Raw genomic sequence first — 16,291 nt, forward strand, 5'->3', positions numbered from 1 at the left:
CTAATAAGAATTCTGACTCACTTCAATTTCCAAAGCTTTGACTTGATTTGATACTGACTGATTCTGAAAAGTGTAAGAAATAATAATAATAAATAAAAAACATTAAAAAAATATTTTTGTTAGCATTCCTGTAAATAATTGTTTACAACCAGAGCAGAACAATTGCTGTAAAACTTAATATTTTGAGAAAGGTGCAAGGAAGATGCACAGAATCACTTGAAGAATCCCAGTTCTAGACAAAGTATTTAGATTGTATTTAATAGACAACTGTGTCAGCTCTGAAATCAAAACTTTCAAACAGCATTTTTATTTGTAGTTTAATGGATATTTTGAATATTGGATACTAATAATAATAAGTTCTATTTATAATGCCTTCTGCATCTCAAGGGGCGTTTTCTACCAATATCTTAAATGATGCCCTCCACAATAAAAAAAAAACAACACAAGCTTAAAAGCTAAATATTTTCTATTATATTTGACTTTTTTCCAAATTAAAATCATAGATGGACAGCTTAATTCCGGTCTCTTATTCTGAAGTCAACTTGACTTCCGGAATGCGGCGCGCGAGTTTTGGGTTTTGCTGCGTGACGGTAACAGTTAGCAAACAAGCTGACTGTTAGTGTTGTATTGTTCATCCCTAAGTTTGGCGGACTATTGTCAACACTTACTTTAAAGTTTTCCCGCAACATGAGCGTAAACACTCTAGTACTTAGGAATGAAACGTGTAAGTTTAACTCCAACTCTATTTTTATGGCATAGTTTCATTTTAAATGGTTAGCAGTAACAGCTTGTATGGGACACATTTTTAAGATTCGTAGCTAGGTAAGGCAAGTTTTACTGCAAGAGACGGCTCTTATATGGCTCTATTGGTTTGTCTTAAATATCGTTAATTATCAATCTTCAAGTTATTTTAGTTATAATCGACTACAATCTTTCTGAAAAGCCTTTGAACCCTTAGAAACGTATTCCTCCAGTAAGCCGTGAAAATAGTGTCCCAGTATTTTTCCCCATTTTAAATCTGGGTAACATTGTATTCTTTTCTTCCTAGGTGGTGTGTATAACTAACTCTAGGTGTTGTTCGATTGCTGTGGAATGGATTCATGCATAAAAAACATGTACGATGCATTTAAAGATGAAATCTGGAAAGGTGAGATTTGTCAACTGCTTCATTTTTGAGCATATTATATGTTTTACCTGTGTTCGTGTACAAATAGAGGTGCGTCTTCATAAATAAAAGCAGCATTGAAAAGTTCATTTATTGCAGTAATTTGAACATAAAGGTGAAGCTGAAACGAAAATTGTATATACAGTAATCATTTGAAGCAAGTTCTTTAAACTCTTTCAGTTAATTTTCTTGCCATTCACACAGAAATTTTTTTTTATAAAAGACAAGTTAATTTTTATGCTAAAATGTGTGTCCATACCTAGAAAGAATAATCTGTCAGGACTCATTTTGTATTAGTTACTTATTGTATTGATCAGGGTTATCCCAGGTCACTTTAATAGTGGACTTCATTTCATGTGCATTGTTGGGCCTGGCTTGTTGCATTCTTTTCTTTACAGTTGACCAAATTTTGTTCAGCTGAAAGCCATAATACTCAAAACTAACATAATTGAATGCCTCAACTATCACAATATGCAATATTGAACTTTTTAGTTATTATGCCAAAATAAATGCATTTTTTTAATATGTGACTATACTAAGAGACACTGCCAGGTAGCAGTGTAAGCTCTAAAATATTCTACTTCATCACTGTGCCAAGAATACTTCAGTGTAAATTCTAGTGGCGCAATCACCGCAGTTTGCTTTTTATGACATGCCAAAAAGTCATATGTTGAGACAAAAGGAATGCATTTTTGTTTTGGCCTGTGTTTTATTGTTTAGAGCTGGGACCGTTGGACCCAAACTGGTTTGAGTTACTGACAGCCCAAGCTTCTTTGAATGAAGGAAGTGTTGTCGATAACGATGAGTTGTGCGCCAACCAAGAGGGACATTTCAAGGCTCCTCTGGAGAAGACGGCAACAGAAAGCCAGCTGTTTTCAACCCCTAAAGTTTTCAGACACAGTAGAATTGTGTCACCAGACACTGAGGGTGATCCGTCGTTCACAGCTGCACAGGGTATTCTTTATGGATAAACAATTAAATAATTAAGACTATTCACCTTAGCTTAAATTTTTATGAAGTGAAACACCTAAAAACTACATGTCCCTTTCATTCTTTCTAGAAAAAGAAACATTACCATGGATGCCAACGCAAAGTCCCTGTTTGTTTCAGGTGCCAAAACAGTGGTGAGTAAAACTTAAGATTTATTCCCTTATGCTGTTAATGACTGGGTTTTCTTATTCTCGTCATTATAAAACAGAACTTGACATTGTATATGTTTTGTTTATTTTAGTGTCTCTAATTTAAAATGTGAAGGTGTTCAGCCTCAGAGTGAGGAGAGTTTTGGTAAGCTGAAAATTTATTTAATCTTCATATTTATGATTTGTATAAAAAAAAACGCAATTAGGCACATAACTACATTTATTATTTCAGATCTTCTGGATTCCCCAGAGAAATCCCCTGTAAGTATAGTCGACGTGAAGCTGATTTTCTTTTTTTAACATTAGTGTTATTTTAATCAGATGTAATAAATGGAAGCAAAAACATTTTCTGCCTTAATTTTATCCTCTGAACAAAACAGGCCACCTATGCCAACTACATTTCTGAAAGTCTCGGCGCACAGATCAATCCTGACATTTCTTGGACCAGTTCTTTTAATACACCACCGGCTTTGCCATCTACTCTAATTTTATGTGAGTTGCTGAAACAATTGACTAGTATTATTCTTAAATTATGAATAATTTAACGTTTTGTGGATCTTTTTTTATGTTTCAGCTAAAACTGATGAGAGTCCCTGTCCAGTGAGTGTTATTGCAGACAGAAAAGTTGTTGTGAGTACTCTGCATGGTTCAATTACTTGGTATTACTACTACAATGAGTAGACTGATTAACTGATCAGTTATTGTAAATTGTAATATCATTTAAAAATTGTGTAATTCAATCAACCTTCAGACATTGGTTTGAATTTGGGCAAAGACATGATTGACATGTTACACTTGTGATTTGTGAAACCCTGCTTCTACTTGCTGATCTTTGGGTAACAAAACACAAACATTAATAATTCTGGCAGCTAAAAACTATCATTTATATACCATTTTTTAATATATAGTTCTAAAGGTCTAGTTATCAGACTTTGTAACATGAGTAAATTTAAGAAGGTGAAAAAGACATCTCATAGATCTTAAAATAACATCACACCAAAGTATTTATAAAGCAACAGACAAAAATCTAAAATTTACATTATTAGAAAAAGCCTCTGCAATGGTTGTGTATTACCTTGTTTCATTAGCAAACTTAGACCAGCTCTAAATATTTTATCTTTTAATGTCAACTCAGTTTTCCAAGTCTTCACTAATGCTTAGGCTACGGACGTGACACACTTTGCGCTGCCTATTAGATGTTTATACAGTCAGTTTTATTCATCTTTGAAGTAAATTGATTAAAACAATATGAAATGGACCTTGGAATGAACCTGATACATTGTGCAACCACTTTGAACTAATAATTCTTCAAAGTAGCTTAATCTTTCTGTGTTGCACCACAGGTCCACCTTGATATTAATTTATTTACACATTCTGACATCTTTGAGCTTTGAGAGCCAGGAATGTAAAATCTTGTTTCCCACAACACAAGAAAATTTGACAAATACAGCTGGCTGTTATGTTAACAATACTATATTGGCTTTATATATTGTATTACATACAAATCTGTGTTTTTTCTCTTTCCTTTCAAGTTTGTACGGAAGCTTTTCCCTTCACTTTCGAATTCCTCCCTTAAGACGTCAAGAACATCCCTAGGTAATTACTTTTTTTCCCACCATCTACCCATAAGTAATAAATTATTTTAATAATTTTAGATAAAAATGAATAAATATGGATTGCATAGAGTCTGTTATATTTGTTGTTGCATTGCAGTGTACTTTTCATAATACTAAATATTGTTTGTTTGTGCTGTAATAAATAGGTCCAGTTTTCCCTGTGACTGAAACCTGCTCTGAGTCTCCGTTGAACCAGAGTGAAAGTCATCAACAACAGAAAGTTCCAGATGCTCTGGAAGGAGAAGTCTGTATCGCGGATGCACCTAAAACTTTCTTTGCTAATAGTAGTTCTGCTCTGAGAAAAGTGAAACCTGACAGAGTTAAACGTAAGCAAATAATTCAGACAAATGTAGACGTCTGCAGCCACGAAGACTCCTCAAAATCAGACAGTGCTGCATCCAGTGAAGAGGCATCTGCTGATCTGGAATCTGGGGGTTTGCCTTCAACCCCACTGGTGAAAACTGGAGATACGGCAATCAGCCAGTGGTCTCCTCTAAGTCTATCTGAAATCTCATCTTCTGCTGTGGGAAGCAATATGACACTGCCAGGGCACACTGACTCTGTGCAACCAACCAGGCCATCATCAAAAATTACTGACTCTGGATTAACTCAAAAAAAGAGAAAATTTGTTTACACTATCACAACCACAAAATCGCAAGCTTGTGGCCAAGACTTTGAGCTCCAGACAACAGATCCCTCACTAAAGATTTCAGAGTCTGGTAAGACATTTATTTTCCAAGTTTTATGTAAGAATATGAAGGTTTCTGCATGTGGACTGGTCATCTTGCCTCTCTTTCAAACCTGAAAAGGCATTTTGTGACTTTTCAGGTTGGATTTATTGTTGTCCCCAACATTTTCAGGAACAAAGCAGAACCATCTCCCACATAAAAGTTTTGTAATGAGCATGCATTATTTCATTATTGTGTTGCTTTGACAACTGACAGCTTTAAATAATTTGTTATATTCTTATTAGTCTACTGCAAAGAAATGTGACTGTGTGGCTAAAGTAAAGATACAATTGTGTCTAATGACATTGAACTAAAAAAATGTGCTTAATCATTTACTATAATTCTAGAGTTAACAAGTGGGTGCAATTATCTTTCTCAGAAAGTTATCTTTCTCTGATTTTTAAAAATTGTTTAATGCTCTTAAAAAACCAAATCAAAATAATTCCATATGAAGCCAAAGATTAATAAAATATTTGTACATGGCTACAAAATGGAAAGAGACAAGATGGTTGTGTGTCTATACTAAACTAAGGAACAAATAGTTGAAGAGGCAAATATACTGAGCCATTATAGAAATGTGACCAAAAAATTTCACTCTGTACTATAACTGATTGGTCTTTGTTTTCTTTGTATGCTTTCATTTAGAACAAGAAAACGGCAAGTCATTTGCGAACACCCCAGATAAAGAACAGTGTCAGAGGACTAAAAATCAAAGAAATATTGCAGAGGAAACCATAAATTGCTCTCTTGGAACAAAACTCCAGGATATCGACATGTCACAACTTTGTAGAGATTTTGCACAGGACTTCAGCCAAATGACAGACTTAAAAAGTGCAGAGAACATGCAAAGGAACTTCTCTCCTGCAGTGTGTCTGTCTGCTATGAAACAAGCAAAACAGAACGGAAAGCCAGCTAACTTTCCCAATGACTACAGTTATATCAGTAAAAACAAACGCATCCCTACCAGTAATCAACCATGCTCCATCAGTGAAGTCACTATGATTGACAGCGGATTCCAATCAGGTGTAGCAGACGTCACCCATATGACTTCTTCGTCATTTGGTCTTCCGCTCTTAGAGAACGTTGGCCAAAACCGACCAACCCTGAGCTTCAAAACTGGTATGCATAATTTTCCCTCAACTAATGGAAGTGGAAAGCCAAAATTTGATGTTGAAGTGCCCGTGCAGAGGTCTGGCACAGGTCACGCTCCGGACCATGGAAAGGAGATTGAGTTGCACATGGCGAGCATGTCAACAGAGGAACTATGGGACGGGGAAGAAACTGTTGATCAAAGTAAATGCAGCCAGCCACAAAAAACTCCTGTTTCTCTTCTGCCTGCTGACACATCAGGATTCAAAACCGCCTCAAATAAAGGCATCCACATATCCCTTGAAAACCTGGAGAAAGCAAAGCGTTTTCTTGAAGCGACTGAAGATAAAAAGTCTTCTCTCGATAACAGCACAAAATCCTATCATGGCATCATTTATAAAACTAATTTGATTCCTGAAACAACAACAGATACATCATCTAACGCAAACCCGCCTGCCTGTGCCGGAAAGTCATTTGGAAATGTCAGTTCTCAATTAACAGCCTCGGAAAAAGCCGATGTGACGGAACTTTGCACACTCTTGGAAGAGTCAGACAGCCAATTTGAGTTCACACAGTTCAGATTTGCAAAAAAACTACCAAATCATCAAGATAATCACAATACGCCACAAAAAGAAGACAAGGATCTTGACCCTGCTCTTCTTGCAGATATAGACTTTGACGACAGCTTTAGTTCCGAAGGTGGAAAGCAGTCCACAGTCATGATGAATGACAAAGTGGCCTCAGTTTTAGAAAACAGGTCACATGGAGAAACGGCAAAAGCCATAAATCAGTGCATGGGAATGTCAGATTTGCTGAAAAGGGAAACTCCGCTCATTCTTCCTGGGGCTGAGGATACTGAAGCTAGATATCTGGAGAACAACAAGGTTTTGATCCATAGTGAGGCATTTAAGACAGCAGGTGGAAATGTTTTGCATGTCTCTAAAAAGTGTCTGAACAAAGCCAAGGCTTTGTTTGCAGATCTGGAGAGAAACTTGACAGATCTGAAACCTTCTGATAAGCAGAACGGGGAAAATGCTGCCATAACAGAACAGAAATGTAACCGGGATTCTGACACGTTCAGAAAGGACTCGGAAAGAAAGAAGGAAAACTGGGATGTCGGAAGCAAAGTTGAGAATTGCTTTTCCAAATTAGAAGGGGTTGTCTGCTCAAATAACAATGTTAGAAATGGGAACGACACCAAAAGTGTGAAAAATAATGGAATTGACACAATAATCTGTGAAAATGGATTCAGAAAGGCCAGTGGGAAAGGAATCTCCATTTCAGCTAACTACATGCAAGAGGCAGATGCATTTTTCAAAGACTGTCATGTAATGGAGCACAAAGAAGGTAAGAAAAGCTTTTCTAACTTCAAAAGCCCTCAGGTCAGCATTTCTAAGAAGAGTGTCACTGGATGCACTACACTTGAAAATATAAATACAGCAGTGGTTTCGCATCACACAAAAGGACTACGTCTGAATGAAGTGGAAAGAAATGGCAAGTTTACAGCAGCTTTGAAAAATGAAGACGGAAAATCTTTTCCGACTTCAAAGCCGTTTGCTATGCTTCACCCATCAAAGAGCACGGATTCGTCTGCTTTTGAAGAGCTGTGCACAGGTGATGGGTTTTGTACAGCTGCTGGGAAGAACATTAGTGTGTCGTCTGCTGCGATGAAGAAGGCTGAATCTCTTTTGAATCAGATTCACGCACCCGAGGAGATAAACAAAGAAGCTAATGAAAAAGAAAAGGCTTCAAAAACAAAATGCCTTGGTGATAAGATTTCGAGCGTAGATACTGGTGGTTTCCAAGCTGTTAATGGAAAAAAATGCGCAATTTCATCAGCACCTTTAAAGAAGGCAACTCTGCTAAGAGAATCTGAAAAATCAGAGGATGAAATTTGTATTTCCTCTCAGCAATCAAGTCCCGAGATACCAGTTATCCCTGTTACTAATCACTGGAGTGGTGGTTTTTCTGCAGCCAGTGGTAAGTCTGTTGTCTTGTCCTCTGTGGCTTTGGAGAAGGCTCAGACAGTGTTCAGTGACATCAGTTTGAACATGGATAAGGTGGCCGAATCTGCTCCATTTAAAAAGGATAAGAAACATCAAACGGAACCTGAAAAAATATGTTCCGGTTTCACAACTGCAGGAGGAGCAAACGACCAAATGTCACAGGAAAAATTTAATGATTTGGTTTTAGCCAAAGCAGTGCAAGAGGAAGAGGCTCTCTCCGCCGACGGCGTTCTGGAAAGCAACAATGCAATGTGGGAGAGTGCGGGAAGCAAGAAGGAAAATGAAACACCTTATGCAGATCAAAGGTTTAGAACAAACACACCTGTAGAGGCTGTGAAAGGATGCTTCAGGGATACAGATAAACAAGAGAAACACAAAGAGAACCCTTTACCACAAGCAAGCTGTGGATTTAAGACAGCCAGTGGGAAAAAAGTTGAAGTTTCATCTGAAGCTCTGAAGAAAGCAGAAAACGTGTTAGGTGACTGTGTAGGAGTCATGGATACAGTGAATGCAGCACTGCCAGAATCCAAGGCTATTGATCTTCCGGTCAGAAATGATGGATTTCGATCTGCCAGCGGTAAACCTGTAGCATTTTCATTAGAGGCCCTTCAAAAGGCAAAATCTCTCTTCAGTGACATCGGTTTCGGAGCAGAGGACCCAGATGCTACACAAATGAGGAAAAGTTGCAAGAACCAAGGCGGTAGCAACAATACAGAGAAAATGTCTTATGGTTTCACAACTGCAAGAGGGGAAAAAATTGATGTGTTGCAGAAAAATCTTCAGAAGGCAAAAGTACTTTTCAAAGAACTTGATGATCAGGTTTTAAGCAAAGCGGCACAGGAGGAAGATGCTTTCTTTGCAGGCTGTGATATGGACATTAATAAGGAAATGTTGGAAAATGACTTAAAAGGAAAAGTACATATGCAGAGAAGCAGAAAGGCAAGTCTTGCAAAATGTTACACGGATGACGAGAAGAGGGTAAGCATTTCTATCCCTGAGTGCTCCAGGGATGCAAACAAACAAGTGGAACAAAGAGAAAACATTTTACCGCAAGCAAGCCGTGGATTTCAAACAGCCAGTGGGAAAAGAGTCGATGTTTCATCTGAAGCCCGAAAGAAAGCAGAAACCTTGTTTAGCGAGTTTGAAGAAATTCAGGATAAAACAAATGCAATGTCATCACAATCCAAGTCTTCCGCTCTTTCACTCAGAAACTGTGGGTTTTATTCTGCCAGCGGTAAACCAATGGCACCTTCCACTGAGGCTGTTCAAAAGGCAAAATCCCTCTTTGGTGACATCACTTTCAGTACGGAGGACTCAGATTTTTCACAGACAGTAAAAGCTGATGGGAAACAAGACAGTCAAAGCAAAACTGAGAAAATATGTTGTGGTTTTACAACCGCAAAGGGAGAAAAAGTTGACGTGTCGCAGAAAAATCTTCAAAGGGCAAAATTCCTCTTTAAAGAAGTTGATGACTTAGATTTAACAAAAGCAATGCAAGATGCAGACCATTTTTTTAACCAAGAGGAAGGTTGGACTATGGACAGTAACAGTGAAAAATCATCAGAACAAACTAAAACGGCACCCGTTAATGAAAGTGGCAGCATAAAGGGAAACATGTCCGAACTCAGAACAAATACCAGCAGTATTTGTGAAGAGCCTGGAAACGGTTCCATCAAAGCAAAGCAGAATGATGGTGGATTTCAAACGGCAAGTGGGAAAACGGTTGCTGTTTCAGCTGAAGCTCTGTCGAGAGCAAAATTTCTGCTGAGTGAAAACAAAGCAGATGAGGAGAGCACTTGTGTTTTTGCTGCAAGTGGTAAACCATTTTCACATGAGGCCTTACACAAAGCAATGACTAGCACTGGAGGGAAGTCATTACCTTCAGCAGCAGACAGCCAAAGTGACGACCACATAGAAGAAAAGTCACACTTCTCAATTTGCGATTTAAATACTAAAAGCAGCAACCAGATATCTGACATAATGCAAAAAAATAAAACTTCAGACCCAAAATGTCAGTCGCTAAACCTCGCTGGCTGTACAGAAACACAGCACAAGTTTCTTGCCCAGGAAGCTTTAGATTGCACAAAAGCCTTATTAGAAGATGACGTTCTAGTTGGTCAAAGTCTATTGATGACTTCAGAAAATTTGCAATTGCTAGATGACCAACAATTAAACGAAAAATCAGCTGAAGAGGACAAAGGGAGGAAAAGGAGAAGTGCAGAAGATCTCACTGGTAAGTATTCCACCTTAAATGGTTCAATAAATAAATACTGTTGTTATTAAATATAAATTCCAGTTTGTAGTTTATTAAATTTGAGGACTTTTGGTAAAATCTTTTGAACTGTTGCCTTGTTGTGTAAAAGCTAAGATGGTTCTCTTAACTGTTGTAATGTAGCTCAGCCACCTTCTAAAAGAAGGTTACTGGAAGAATTTGACAGAACCGCTAATAATCCACGAGGTTCAGGACTCCACCCAGTGAAAAGTGGCCCAAATGGTAAAACACTCGTACTTCTGTTGCTTGTCTAAAACTGAATATTTTCTAAAATTTAAATGATATTTTTTCTGTTTCATCAAGGGATAATGGACAGGGGTGTTTTCAGGTATGGCGTCTTTCTTCATCCAAATATTACAAAGCCAAACAGGTAAGTTATTTCAGTTGCTGGAAATTCTGTTTTCCAAAAGAATGATAGATTTTACCATCCTCTTGTGATGTATTGTTATTTTCTACAGGGATGCAAAAAGCTTTGTGGACACAAGATTACAAAGGACAATACAAATGCCGCATTCTGAACATGGAGATGGCCAATCTGCAGCCTGCAGGATGCCGACATTTGTCCCACCGTTTTTCAAAAACGCAAAGAGAGATGCACTCAATAAACCAGAGGCCAGAGATCGCAAAAAAGTGCCTGCGTTTGTTCCACCGTTCAAAAAACAAAGGGTTGTCCAGCAAGATGGCTCCCCTAAACAACAGGAGGACAATAAGCAGCATCACTCTTTATGTTTGGAGACCAACAGCAAAACAGATGCAGCACTTACTAAAACCACCCAAACCTGTGAAGAAGTTGTCACTTTAGTCAACACTTCAAACACTAAGGCGATTAATCAAAATGTTCCTCTAAAGGTGGGATCTGTAAGCTCTATTGAAATGCTACGTGTGGATGACAAGCTTTCTGGAAGCCAAGGTAGAGTGATATTTTTAATGTAAATCTACTTAAAAGGCCCCAGATTTCCTGTATAATATTGGTAGAATAATGAAATCTATTAACAGACAGGACTGAGAACATTGAACTTGCCCGGGACATGCAGGACATGAGGATAAGGAAAAAGAAGCGGCAGACCATTCGACCGCTGCCTGGAAGCTTATTTCTGACAAAAAACGCAGGAGTGGCGAGAATCCCATTAAAAGCTGCGGTCAATGGAAATATCCCAGCAAGATACTCAGCCCAAAAGGCAAGGCCACAACGCAGACATCTTCATCTTCTCTAACTCATGTTGTTTCCAGCCAGCAGCACTTCATTTAAATGTTGTTCTGTTTCAGCTGTATGAATGTGGAGTCCATAAGTATGTTCCAGAGATCACCGGTGAGAACGCTGAATCGTTTCGCTTCAATTTGCTGCAATTCGTCAAACAAGAAGCGTTAGCCGAAGGAGGTGGTGTTCAACTCGCTGACGGAGGCTGGTTGATCCCCAGTGATGACTGGACAGCAGGAAAAGAAGAATTCTATAGGTTCTAATGAAATCCCCTGGTTTTAGACTAATTATCACATTGGGCACAGCCTCCTCTCTTTGGTCACTTCTTGCTTAATATGCTAAACTGTTTTCCACAGAGCATTATGTGACACTTGTGGCGTGGATCCCAAACTGATCAGTGAGCAGTGGGTGTACAATTACTACAGGTGGATTGTGTGGAAGCAGGCCTCCATGGAGAAATCATTTCCAGAAACAATGGGCAGCCTTTGCCTGACCCCGGAGCAGGTTCTCCTCCAGCTTAAGTACAGGTACACATGGGTTACCGATGTTACACACATTTACAGCTGGAATGTTGTGATTATTTAATCACAATTACTTTAGCAATAAGCTAAACATCACTTTGTTAAACATTAGTTTGTCAGTTAATATAAATTAATGATTCCTTATTAAAATGTGAAAATAAAGCATCATAAATATTCATTTTCTTTTGGAAAAAGTAAAACTCTTAGTCTTGTTTTTTGTAATAATTTCAGTCTGTTGGCAAAACATTAATATAAAATTTATCTGATTATTACATTTTTAATTTAATAGTAAAATAACATTTCAGAAAATGCTTATTTGAGTACACAAAGGTGATGTTGGTGCCTTTAGATATTTTGCTTTGAACTTGCAAAAATATAATACAAAAAGTAGGAAAAATGTTTACATAAAATAAATATTTGAATTTCTAAAATAAATAAGTGGTTTTTCTAAGTTTATTTTTCTTTAAATTGTATACTTTTATCTTTGGTTTGAGACTTCACAATATTTAGCAATTCTTGAGTGTCTTTGAGCAGCTGACATAACTTGGAGATATAATGCATTTTTATGTAAAGAAGTGCAGCTATTAAACTGCTTTTTTGGTCTATAGAGTAGGACTTTTAAAATGCACCTTTATTTCTTAAACTGGATCTGCTTTAAATGTCTGATAAATAATAGAAACTTATTCTATGTGGACTTTTTACTCAAACTTTTGCCATTTCTTTTTTATTATTGTGCAATTCAAAAAATGTATGATATATGTTCATTCAGATGCTAAAAAAAATTATGAATCATAGGTCAGCTTAATTTTTGTGCTAGAATTTAGTTTGAAAAATCATTGTGAGTCTAGAGAAGCATGGGAATTTTGAACTGAAAATCATATAAACACCTTGCATAATAAAGCTTGAAAAACAAACATTGAGAAATCTCCTGATAAATAATTTTCTTTTATTTCTAGATATGACGTAGAGGTGGACCACAGCCGCAGACCAGCTTTGAGGAAGATCATGGAAAGAGATGATACGCCAGCCAAAACTCTTGTTCTCTGTGTCTGTGAGATCATTTCTAAAGGTCAGCTCCTACATGCACAGAGCTGCAGCGACACCAAGATGTCACAAACTGCTGAAACCAAGGTGGAAACTCCAGCTGCGGTCGTGCGGCTTACAGATGGCTGGTATGCCATCAAAGCTCAGCTGGATGAGCCATTGACCGCAATGCTTCACAAAGGTCGGCTTGCTGTTGGTGGCAAATTGATAATCCATGGAGCGCAACTGATGGGATCACAAGATGGCTGCTCCCCTTTGGAGGCACCGGATTCCTTAATGTTGAAGGTACTTAAATAACCCAGAGTAGAGTTTTTATTATGTTGTCCACACTGAAATACATAACATGTCGTTTTTATTTAGATATGTGCCAATAGCACCAGGCGTGCACGGTGGGATGCTAAGATGGGATTTCACACAGACCCACGACCATTTCTGCTTCCAATCTCCTGCCTGTATAGTAATGGGGGGCCAGTAGGATGTGTTGACATCTTCATACTGAGAAGCTATCCCATGCAGGTGTGTAGAGGAAAACCTATTTGTATTTTTTCACTCATATTTGTGGATGCTCCATTACTATTTGTCCTGCTGACTGTATGTTTTTTTTTTTTTTTTTTTTTTTTCAGTGGATGGAGAGGAAATCGGACGGAGGTGTTGTGTTTAGGTCCGTTCGGGCAGAAGAGAAGGAGGCGAGACAATTCAACAGCCACAAACAGAAAGCAGTAGAGTTGCTGTTTGCCAAGGTTCAAGCTGAATTTGAAAAAGAAGAAGAAGGTAGATGCTCTAAATTACACTTTTAATAGGAAATTTAAATGCGGAGATGCTTTAACGTGTTGTCATGTTCAGGGAGTATCAAACGTCAGCGCAGAAGGCAAACGGTTGGCAAGCAGGATATTGGGAACTTGCAGGAAGGAGAAGACTTGTATGAAGCAGTTGGAGATGACCCTGCTTACCTGGAGGTAATGTGAAATTATCTTCAAATGTTTAAGTTTGCTTCCCTTGTGACCATTTCTAACAAACTTGCCTATATTTGTGTCTTAGTCTCATTTAAGTGAACAACAGCTGGAGACTCTTCAGGCCTACAGGCGCTCACTGATGGAGAAGAAGCAGGCTGAGCTACAGGACAGATATCGGCGTGCTCTGGATGCAGAGGACAATGAAATGAGTTGTCCGAAAAGAGACGTAACACCTGTATGGAGACTTTGCATCGCTGACTCAATGACTCAGTCCAGCTGCGGTCTGTCTTGTTGTGGCGTTTTCTATTTTATCTGTGTCACTTTAACTTATTCGTCCTAGTGTGTAAATGTCCTCTTTTTTCTTTTTCTTTGCATTTTGTAGTTTATCAGTTAAACCTTTGGCGGCCTTCTTCAGACCTCCAGTCTTTGCTGAAGGAAGGTCGTCGATTCAAAGTGTATAACCTTGTTGCCTCTGATGGAAAGAAACGTAGCAGCGTTGAAACTGTTCAGCTGACCGGGACAAAGAAGACACAGTTCCAGGAACTTCAGGTGTTGTATTACACAAAAGACCATCTTTAACTTATAACTGATAAAGGAAATATTTTCAATGACTTGACTAAATTTTTCACTCAGGCGTCCCAAGAATGGGTGTTCTCGCATTTTCGGCAAAGAATCTCCACAGACTTTGTCGATCTTCAGAATGAGGAATTCAAGCCTCTGTGTGGAGAAGTTGATCTCACAGGTTTAGTCGTCAGTGTTGTCGATCAACAGGGTAAGCACTTGTGTGTGTCTTTTTTTTTTTTTTTTCCTTCTTTTGCTCTTAGTTATATTGTTGACTATATGTTGATCTGCATATTGGTACACAGGTTCCTCTCCTGCATTTTATTTGGTTGATGGGAAAAAGAATTTTGTGAAAGTGCGCTGCTTCAACAGCTTGTCTCAGGCCGGCCTTGAAGACATAGTGAAACCACGTGTCCTTTTGGCACTGAGCAACCTGCAGCTCAGAGGCCAGTCTATACACCCCACTCCGGTTCTGTATGCTGGGGATCTGACTGCCTTCTCTACAAACCCGAAGGAGATTCATCTACAGGAATCCCTCGACCAACTCAAAAACGTGGTACAGGTACAGTGCTGGAAACTGAAAGTCTCCTCTGAGGCTGACATGCTTTACAAACTGTTTTCTGTTTCTGTATACTTTCTTGCATCCAAATCACACATAACATCTATTAATCTTTCTCAGTTTTATTTTCATCACGTTGGTCAAAGTACCAAGTTGCTTTAATGTTGCTGTTTGTGTTGTTTTAGGGTCAGGACAACTTCTTTTTGACTGCTGAGGAAAAGCTCGCCCATTTAATCAAATCTGATGGATCCTGCTCTTCATCCTTGCAACCTCAAACGCCAGTCGCTGCAAGAAGACAAGACTCGAAGACAAATGTGAGTTGATATCGTGCCTTGCTAAAGTATTCATCCATTCCTTTGTAAAAATGTTTTAAATTATTCATTGTTTTTGCTTTAATGTCAGAGTTTAGCTTTGTTGTGCTGGTCTGACTCATTAAATACACAGACATTTGTGTTTGTATCCCTCAGAAAATGTAACTAGATGAAGGAGTAGATGAAGGCTCTGTATATTTGTTCTAACCACTTGATACCTAATGAGAGCTGAAAACATCTTTTCATGCAGGTGGCCTTTCTGAAACCAATCAAAAGCCTCGGATCGTTTACACCTGTCAGCAGTAACCTTCCTGCTGCAACATCTTCAACAGAAAAAGACCCCAAAAGTTTGAAAAGAAAAAGAGCTTTGGATTATCTTTCTCGCATCCCGTCGCCACCACCCATCTCCTCCCTGAGCTCAGTGGTGTCTCCTTGTGTAAATAAAACATTCAACCCTCCTCGAAGGTCTGGGCCTCCTAGCACTTTAAAGCCTGTACAGCCTGCTGCACCAAAAGCAACTGATTCTGTGGTGGAGGATGAATGGGTGAACGATGAGGAACTGGCTATGATTGATACTCAGGCGTTGCATGTTGGCAATTTATTTTAGGATTTTATATATATATATATATACACAACAAAACTGTACAAAGAAATAAACGTAAAAACTTAAAGTTGCTTTAAATCTCGTGGTTGAATTTGTCATGTCCTTAAAACATATTAAAGTAGTGAAATTGCTCTTCACATTAAAAGTCATCGCTTCTGCACTTGTCTCTTTAATTGACTCTTGCTTGAACTATAAGTTTAATCGTTTAGTTCTTGGAATCTGAAATGCAGACCGGGCTGCTCCTTTTTGATATATACATTGTCTAGCTATTACAACTTTGAAATCCAATATGAACTTGCATGTAAAATTTAGTAGCAGACACTGTTGGAGTGTATTTGCACTTCTGTATCTAATTTTTTTAAAACCGTCATTACTGTATTACTAATTACAAAGTTTTGTTGAGTGGTTTTGATGCCAATGCCTTTCAGAAATAGTCTTCTATAACATGTGATATTACTATACTTAGAAAAACTCATTATACCTCTGTGATAATGATTGATTTGCAGCACTGTAATATGTGGCATA

At 38.2% G+C, this 16,291-nt stretch overlaps 1 protein-coding gene across 1 annotated transcript; it reads left to right on the forward strand.

Annotated features, from left to right (window-relative positions):
- Window positions 1–372: 372 nt before the first annotated feature.
- Window positions 373–15,926, forward strand: brca2 (BRCA2 DNA repair associated). Its single transcript, XM_008426276.2, has 27 exons — window positions 373–724; window positions 1,049–1,147; window positions 1,886–2,119; window positions 2,226–2,289; window positions 2,397–2,449; window positions 2,537–2,565; window positions 2,685–2,796; window positions 2,879–2,934; window positions 3,837–3,900; window positions 4,067–4,639; window positions 5,294–9,976; window positions 10,139–10,237; window positions 10,319–10,385; window positions 10,474–10,925; window positions 11,012–11,193; window positions 11,282–11,469; window positions 11,570–11,740; window positions 12,691–13,063; window positions 13,139–13,294; window positions 13,402–13,549; window positions 13,622–13,734; window positions 13,817–14,012; window positions 14,114–14,280; window positions 14,365–14,503; window positions 14,598–14,854; window positions 15,037–15,165; window positions 15,413–15,926. Exons 2-27 carry the CDS (start codon window positions 1,093–1,095, stop codon window positions 15,767–15,769), a joined length of 9,117 nt encoding a protein of 3,038 aa, XP_008424498.1. The 5' UTR covers window positions 373–724; window positions 1,049–1,092; the 3' UTR covers window positions 15,770–15,926.
- Window positions 15,927–16,291: the final 365 nt, after the last annotated feature.

Source organism: Poecilia reticulata, chromosome 13 (genome assembly GCF_904066995.2).
Source record: "Poecilia reticulata chromosome 13, P_reticulata-male-v2, whole genome shotgun sequence".
NCBI classification, from domain to species: Eukaryota; Metazoa; Chordata; class Actinopteri; order Cyprinodontiformes; family Poeciliidae; genus Poecilia; species Poecilia reticulata.

Bases quoted from the DNA above. Each gene is read 5' to 3' on its own strand.
- brca2 (XM_008426276.2), top strand. From the start codon at position 1,093: ATGGATTCATGCATAAAAAACATGTACGATGCATTTAAAGATGAAATC. The intron at 10,238-10,318 runs GTAAAACACTCG...TGTTTCATCAAG, and splicing joins AGTGAAAAGTGGCCCAAATG to GGATAATGGACAGGGGTGTT. The intron at 11,470-11,569 runs GTTCTAATGAAA...TGTTTTCCACAG, and splicing joins GGAAAAGAAGAATTCTATAG to AGCATTATGTGACACTTGTG.